Here is an 8,995-nt window from a genome sequence, read left to right on the forward strand (position 1 = left end):
AACACTAATCCAACTTCTGGAGAGCAAGACAGTGACACATACTGAAAACATGGCACTCAAAGAAAATACTGGTAGCTTGCCTGATAGAACAGTTTGCAAAACTGCGTAATGTTCAAGTCATGTAATACATTCAAATATTGACATCTAAACCAAAAAAAAATTAAAAAGTAGAATGATTGACACTGTCATACAAGGATATTATCCTCTAATTATATAGTGCTCAATTCATGCCATTAAATCAACAAGAAAGACCAAACTTATTATACTGTCATAACTATCAGTGTTTATTGTATGCGTAAGGATTGCAGAGCAGAGCAGTGTGTTATGAAGTTGCAAATCACTGGTGGTAAAAGACACTTGGGGCAGTTAGAGAACAATTTTACCACAGATGCCTCTAATATACAAATCTTGAGCTGCGATTGGCAATGCACCCATGTACTATAGGAGGCAAATGCAACCTTGTGAATAGCTGAGAAAAATGTTAAACTATGAGGTAAAAGACTTCCTGGGTCTTTGATAAAACTATGGGTGGCCACTACAACCCTATGATTGGCCAAAAACTTCAACCAAACTTGACATCAACACCACCACTGACAGCATCTGATTCCCCTCTCACAATAGCCATCCTTACTTCATAAAGCGAGTTAATACATGGCAAGAGTAATTACTATAATTCTTCAACTTTTTGCATGTTTGTACGGTTTTGTTTCAAGCATATTCTGAAGACATTATTCTGTGATAAAATTATACTTTTTGTGAAGCCCTGAAATTGGACAATCCAAGCAATATTGTAACCCAAAACAAATAACAAAAATGTGCATAAATTCCAATGAAAGTTGCTCTTTGATATGTGTAAAGGTTGAGGAATTAGCGGACGCCTGCTGTGATGTTTTTCCAACATGCAGATCTAATCCTTAAAAGCCCTCACAAATACATGCATATATCACAAACCAGATGAAATAATCTCAGATGACAATTCAAAGTGACGGAAAGTTACGAGAACGGCAACTGTGTCCATAAGTTATTGCTGATTTGAATAATATTTCCTGTGCTCTAGAATAAACCAATCAATATGGCAGAAACAACTGACTTATATACAGATATACAGAAAACGGATGAAATATCATTACCCAAGTCTTTACTCCAACATTATTTATATCATGGCCATATATTTCAATGGGTTCTTGCAAATTTATCACTTGTTACAATAATTCAAAGAACTAAAATTATTTATTTACTTGAATTACACATTACACCATTCATATAATAAACAAAATTAATTTGTTGTTACACCTCCAAATCCTCTGAAATGATGATTAAAATAACAAAAAAGAGGTAAAAGTATGAGATTCATATGAGTTAAAGTATAACAGATTTATGATACGTTATTATGTCAGCAAATGTAATGTTGGACTGTTGCGTAACCAATAGGAAAATACTGTATCAAATGTTCTTGATGATTAACCAGTCTACCCTGTGAGTTACACATCAATGACATATGGGAAGACGATCCTTTCCTTTTAGCTAAAAATAAGCCTGTTAGTATCGAGTTAAATGAGCATTTGTTATTTGCAGTATGCAGAACAAAACAACATAAACATTGTTTTCTTGATGTGATCTTCTCATGTATATTCCCTCACATAGTGTCACATACATGTATGTTACAAGTTATGTTATATCTGATAATCATATATCCTGACAATACCGTCCTCGCCCAAAAGCAAATTGAGTGTGTGATTTCACGTACTCTGGGCATACTATCTCTCCTCTGGGCGTTCTTTTCACCTGATCGTCACTTGCGTCTGGCGCTCTGCTGGTCAGCCTGATCACAATGACACTATTACTGCTGATGCAATACACATTCGCCAGTGACTGTAAGCTGTTTTTACCTTTCGTGTTGTGGCGCTATAGTGCCGATGATGTCAACAAATTCAGTCGGGGAAAACTTGTGAAAGTATAATACGTTTACGTAGGATCATGGAATATGTTGTCTGTTTATTAATATTGCAAAAACTGACCTACAAACCTGAAGAGGGTGAAAATGTATTCAGAAGTGAACGATTCACTATGAGAGAAAGTCACTATCAGGTCAGAACCTTTCTGATCTCTCTGCCTTAACCTTTTGTTTTGGTCGCTTGAAAAAGTTGAGATTTATGCTGAACCAAAACACTGATTTTATCCATTTGCTTTAATTTCATAACAATGCTGTGTTTCTTGCTGTCAGCCCCAAACAGTGAAGACAAATATCAAAATACGCCTTAACTACTGAGATCACAGCACTTGTGATATACCTACATGTATATGCCAACATATATATATATATATATATATATATATACAATTGGTAAAATGTAATTTTGCAGTTGGACAAAAATCTCGAGCTTTATTTTTTTGTTAAAAATACACGTAGACAACTGTTTTATGTCCCAACTACAAAAGAGGAAAGTCTATAGTGGAGTCTGAGAGAATTCAAATGGATTAAGGCTCTGCGTGAACGTTTATTTTTTGGTGGATAAACAGAGGCATCATGCTGCTAATGTGGGATATTTCTTCACTTCCCTGTGCATAGAAGCAGAAAATAGAGGGCTTAAATGCATTTGTATACAAAAAACAGTTCTACTAAGTCATTAACTCTGGATAAGAGACAATCCGTACACAAATAAAATGTTTGAACTGATTAGCACGTTATTGGAATTCTTGTGAACAAATGCCAAATGTCGCTACACAAGAAATTTGGCCAAAAGTCTGCAGTATTCCCTCTTTGAAGTTGTTTATCAAAATCAACTTAATGTTTTCACTGTTTTATGTTTTTATTTTTAAAAGGACAGGAAGCCATGTGAGATACTATGCTGATACCTTCGAAGGGGACAAGTGTTAGTAATGTAAACTTCAGATCCGAGTTTCATATAAATTTTATGAAACTGAAATGTGCAAAATAAACCCAAGTTTCATTGTCTGCGTTTGTCTTTTCATTCAAGTTGTACCCATGTGCGCGCAAACTACACTTCATGGTGATGTTACACATCTTAACATGCACTCAGTGCGGCGGTGAATTTGGTGAAGTTAATTTTCAAATCCTACTGCTGTGCAAGTCTCAGTATGGAACGAAAGTGTGCCCCATGCGTGAGATGTTATTGTTTATGGGACCCAAATCCTTTAAATAAAACAAAATACATACAGCGCAACAGGGAGGATGTCTACTAACATGTACAAACATGCTACCTGCATTTTTCACGTATAAAGGGTCTACATTTCATCAGTGCTGAGGTATGAGTGAAAATATTCTTGTGTACGACATAAAAAATTGATCAAACAAGTAAAAATACAATTCGCTATCCAACCATTCCCAGGTTATATTGCCACTGCTTACAGATTCACCTTGTGCATTTTCTCTGGTATACACCAATAACAACCCACTTACTGGCATAAATTCTTCCAGTTCATCTGTCTTGTAATATTCGACACTACACTTACTCGACATTCGTATACTTTAACGTACTCTTGGAGAATCAACCATAACTATAAATATACTCAAATCAAATGTAGGTAATTTTTTTAAACATTTACATCTGCTAAATGTGCATCTGTGAATGTGAGATGACTTGAACGTTTTTTTAGAAGCAAGTGTCATCATGGAGTGAATGAGTTTTGTTTAAGAGATTATGGATCAACTGAGAATATTCTATCAGATTTCAACACCAACTGTAAATCCATCCCACACGTGGCATAGGCTTACTCCACAGAGTGGGGGCGGTTAATCCATTAGCCTACATAAGCGGTTTCAGAGGTCAAAAGTATTATGATTCAACAGTGATAATTTAACAGTGATACCAGTCCAGGGATTATTTACTGAAATTGTAATAGGATTAATAATCAATTGACAATATTCTGCCAAGTTTTATCACCAATTATGAATTCATCACATCTCACAGATGACCTTTTCTTACTCCACAGGCTGGATGGTCGGGATTCATAAAATCAGAAAAATGAAATGGAATTTAAGCCTAGATAATTTCCGGGCCTACAGTACGGGAAAGTAATTGTTGACCTATACAAGCCTGGTGCATTGATATAACAACCAGTTGTTAAGATTTCATCACTTTATGGTTTATTTCACTAAGAATGTCATTAGAAAAAATAGCGTTTGATAAAAGAAAGAGTATGAGTGGGCCTATACCATCGCATGCGCCACCTCTCATGCGTGAATGCAGGTCTATATAACTGGTGAACCTGAAACAACAAAGAAAAAATTTTAAAACGTATAATTTTTGAGTTCTTGTATGCTAATAAATATTATCCAGCAAAAATTCCACACTTAAATTCTGTATGAAGTCACATCGTTGATTTAAACTGACCAGATAATTCTAACAAAACGATCAAATTCTATACGAGGCTTCATCATCACTTTAGGCTGAACAAACAATTCTCGTTTAGCACTTTATATTCAAACGAATGTAGGCCTACAGCTGGCCATCATGTTGATTACTTTACCTAATCATGTGTTTAGCTTCTGATCACTGAGCAAACAAGGTCAAACACCTTGCCGGGAAAAGTAAGGCAAGGCCGTCTGCATTTCACCACGCTGGCTGAACTATGTTCACTGAAAGCTCGGACGACCTGTAGCCTTGCGCATCAGAGGATGGCCACCCCAGCTGTAGACGTCACACTGGTTTCACCCTCTCTTCAATTACTCTCCATGTTCTCTAGGCGCCTTCACATACTAAATTTGCTTTTGGGCGGTATTGTATGTCTATATCAAAGCTCAAAGGTATTTAATTTTAAAAATATTCTTATACTCTGGATGTACTTAAAAGAAAAGAAAAACATAAAGCTGTCCAAGCAAACAATTTATGAGAGTTACCTCCCCTTTCTACCAAAAGTAATATCAGAAGATATATGCAGTTCAGTGGAGTCATTGTTCATCTGTTACCTATTTATAAATATTATATCCTTTGAATAAGAAAATTAAACAATGAGAAAAACATGCTAAACTTATAAAATGTAGTTTCTTTCTCCACCATGCAATTTTGATCACAGAGTAAATGGCAATGACAGCTGTAGGAATAAATAAAACAATTTTACAGTTTAAAACAGCCAATAACAATGTTCATAGTTACACAAAACAACATGTATGACAATTTGCTGTGATGTTCTATTTAATTCTTTTTATGTCAACCTGAAAAAGTCATCACTGCAACCAACAACAGCAACATAGTCAAAGAAAGCAACTTACACCAGAGATACTATGTCTCCCCGCTGAAACTCATAATTTCTAGCCGCCCATTTGTTGAGAAGAACATAGTCCATTGACCTCTGACCCTGAGGATTGAACACAGGCTGAAACAGTGAGAAAAATATCTTCATTTCATTTATTTATTAATTTATTCGACTGCTGCTTAATGCCATTTTCAAGTATTTTTCACTTCACTTGGTGGAATTAAAATTATTAGTGGAGGAAACCCACCTAGCACAAACCACCAAAATTGGGCAAATTACTGATGATCTTTCCCACATGTAGAGATATGCACACCATACTAGGGATCTTCAAAAAATGTTAGGCTAAGTGAACCTTCACACTAGTACTGTCGACCCCTTGTGATCATCAAGGCCTCCACAAGCAGAGAGTGAGGGAATATACAAATTCACTGTCCAAGGCCTCGTTTGAATCGACAATTTAATTTGTCCTAGTGAATGAAAGTCAAGCCCAGAGCAAAATATGAATGGTACACAATGCTTTTCAAATAAAATGCCAATATAAGACACAGTTTTGTCTAAAATAACAACTCTGGTAATATATATATTCATATATTTGTAAACTATTTATTTATTTAACTCTAGTCCAGCTCATGCTAGCTTCCTCTCCAGCCATATGGGAGAACGCCTGCCAGCAACCTGCAGATTGCCGTGGGTTTCTCCCGGGCTCTGCTCGGTTTACTCCTACCATGATGCTGGCTGCCGTCATGTAAGTGAAATATTCTTGAGTAAGGCGTAAAACATCAAACAAATAAATACTTGATTTCACTGGTATTTAACATAACACTCAAGAATTTTCTACTTCTTGCTGAAGCTGCAAGTGCTGGAATGAAACCTGCAATGTTATTTGTCAAGGGCCAGCATGTCAGCAATTCGAGCCAGACAGGACCCTGTTTGTGTAAAGTAAAGAGCATGCTGTCATTTAAATGTTATTTTCCATTATCTTTATATCTCCATGGTTAGTGTTAATATAAAATAGAATATAAAAATATTTTGCATACCTGCATGGAGGCACCTTCCACTTTTGCAACATAGCCAACAACATCAAAGAAGGTGACTGTGGCAGGTAGGGCAAAGGTAAGTGCTCCCATCGCAACTTTTAACAGATATGTGACCCCCATCAGGACAAGCTAATATCTTCATCCATAATGCACACTTCCCTCGCTAAAAACCACAAAGAAAAGAAAAACAGAGTGTCTGTACTTTATTTGATTGGTGTTTTATTATGCAATCAAGAATGTGCCACTTCCATAACATCAGAAGACAGGATAGTAGCAAAAAAACAAGAAGTACTACTGGGAAAACGACTGAACCTAACTTGCAACCTTAAGGGGTACTTTTTCCTGTGAAAGGGCAACTCAGCTGACATCCGGTAATGTTTGTCAGAACAAGAGACTGCACAGCTTTCACCTTAAGCTGGTTCAGTCATTTTCAGACAGCTGATTGAACGACACACCTAAGCAGCATTAAAACCATATAAAACTGGTTTTGTTGATTTAAAGTGCTTGAATCTGATGAGGCTTACTCATAACATTGGTCAGTTTCTTGGGTTTAGATTGCTGTATTTGATTAATGTATATTAATGGTTATGAAAAAGTTCCATTACTGTCTTTGAATCCCAATTAGAAAGCCTTAGTACCTAGCAATCACTGAACGGATCCAAATAGCAAATGATTTCATTGAAGCATCCAGACAATTTTCACTACAGGAATTTCAGGGAAGTTTAAAACATTGAAAAAGATAAATTTCAAATTTATTCACATTATGTTAGCTAGATCAGTATTTCTGCATTTGTATTATTTTGTTTACTGTACCAGTACCTATATTTATGGTACCAGTATATGAACTTCAGACGAACTTGGTCAATAGACGTAGAATACATTCAACCAGCTGACAGCCTGGGAGGTCTTGTCTCCATTAGCATGTCGATTCACAAAACAGGAGCTTATTTATACATTATATCAACATGGACTAGTTCATCAATAATTTGTGTTCACAACAGTTTGTGCTCAAGTGTGGATAGCATTGCATTGATATTTTAATATTTAATGGTCACAAAATCCACTTTTATTTCTTCCTCATTCACACTCCAGATATCTAGGCAAATTCACTCTCTTGCATATGTAAAGAGTGCCAACGAAGTCATACATGAGCTTGACCCCACTCCAAGATATGCAAAGAGAACATCAGATTACAGGTGTGAGATGGAGCGAAAGTTAAAATGGACTTTGCTGGACTGTTCAACAGTTTTATTATCTTGAGGGCAATCATCAATGATACATGCTAATACTACATGCACCTAGGAACAAGCTCCTAGTTGGTACATTAAATCAGCGAAATAAACAAACCCTAAAGGTTCCCAGCTTGGTTCCCAACATTTTCCAATTCTATTGAGAAAATCTGTCTAACATTTTATATACTATAAATTCCTTTAATTATATGATTTGAAAAAAATATGTTTAAATGTTTCTAGTGTAAATCTTGTGTAAGTGAACTCTATAAACCTCCTCTTAATATCAGAGGTATAACGATAACAAAACTATAACTGGTAATATTATTAAAAATTCATACTATTTTATACATAGGTAACCATTTTTACATACAGGCATCATTTATAGTGTTAAACCTTGAGGTCTATTTTTCCCCAGGTAACTATCAGAAATTGTTGAAAAAAGACCTCAACGTTTTAATTTAATTGAACTACATAGTTCCTAAACAACAAATCATTCACATATTTTTTTTAATAAAAGCAGCCCTTTTCAACTCATAATAACCCAAGAAATTTTGACCTCATTCGCACAGATCGTTCTACGGGTAGTCTTTAACCATATCCTCAACTACATGAAATAATTGGATATACCGGTACACCATTGGATATGTTGTTGTTGACATTGAATAAACCGGTACTGAAAAACCAAAGTGTCTAGATTTTCGCCAAGAAGTAATTTACCTATCCATTACATCCGCTTATGAACTTTGTTTTCTGCACTTTCGCAAATCATTTCACTGATATTGCTGCATATCATTCAGCTTGAGAGGTATTGTCTTCCTCCAAGCGAACTGCTTTGCCCTTAACATGTGCACGGACTAATATTACCTCCGATCTTTAGAGAGCTCCATATATCAGACTAGAGTACCTTCTGTATAAGAGTACACTAGTAAGACTAGAATACATTTATACTGTATAAAGATACCCTAATAAGAAAACTGGTGCAAATAATCCATGCACACAAATAAATCTATATAACGCAGTAAATGGTCAAATGGTTTACTGTTTTTAACTTTCTTGTTTTTTTTTTGTCAAAGGATCGATTTCTCCAACTATTTCTGTAGAGCTCTTTCTAATAGTAAAGTAGGTCTACCGGTAGAATGCTTGGCATATATGTTAAAAGTAAGTCACTGGTGTCTCAGTGTAGAGGTAAGGTTGGTGGGTGCTTTCATATCAGCAGATATGAAATTCACATCTCACAAATTATATACCATACATACTGAACACACCATTTGGCCTACATAAATGTAAATTAATCTATAGTGATGTCATTGCCCATGTTGCAAACTCTTTGCACAGTAACATGAAAAAACTGCTCTGGAAATTTCTTGCCATAATAGTATGCATACTGCTCAATTTACTCACCAGTAGTGGTATTTGTCTCATCATTTAGAGATGTGTCAACAAGGTCGTCAGATATGGAAATGGTAGATAACTCAAGAATTCAGAACTCAGTGGTGCGAATTTCAGTAT

At 35.6% G+C, this 8,995-nt stretch overlaps 1 protein-coding gene and 1 long non-coding RNA gene across 2 annotated transcripts in view; both read right to left on the reverse strand.

Annotated features, from left to right (window-relative positions):
* LOC135471702 (mitochondrial inner membrane protease subunit 2-like) overlaps positions 1-8,334 on the reverse strand; it is a 68,090-nt gene extending 59,756 nt beyond the window's left edge. The window contains exons 1-3 of the mRNA XM_064751021.1: positions 8,204-8,334; positions 6,255-6,417; positions 5,234-5,337 (exon numbers count right to left, since the gene is read on the reverse strand). Of these exons, the coding sequence (XP_064607091.1) occupies positions 5,234-5,337; positions 6,255-6,374 (224 nt within the window). The 5' untranslated portion in view covers positions 6,375-6,417; positions 8,204-8,334. The remainder of the gene's footprint in view (positions 1-5,233; positions 5,338-6,254; positions 6,418-8,203) is intronic.
* On the reverse strand, positions 4,083-5,225 carry LOC135471703 (uncharacterized). The gene is made up of 2 exons (XR_010444462.1): positions 4,492-5,225; positions 4,083-4,230 (listed from the first exon to the last, which is right to left on the reverse strand). It is a non-coding gene; the product is annotated as an uncharacterized LOC135471703 (long non-coding RNA).
* Positions 8,335-8,995: the final 661 nt, after the last annotated feature.

This window comes from Liolophura sinensis, chromosome 7, assembly GCF_032854445.1.
Source record: "Liolophura sinensis isolate JHLJ2023 chromosome 7, CUHK_Ljap_v2, whole genome shotgun sequence".
Lineage (NCBI taxonomy): Eukaryota > Metazoa > Mollusca > Polyplacophora > Chitonida > Chitonidae > Liolophura > Liolophura sinensis.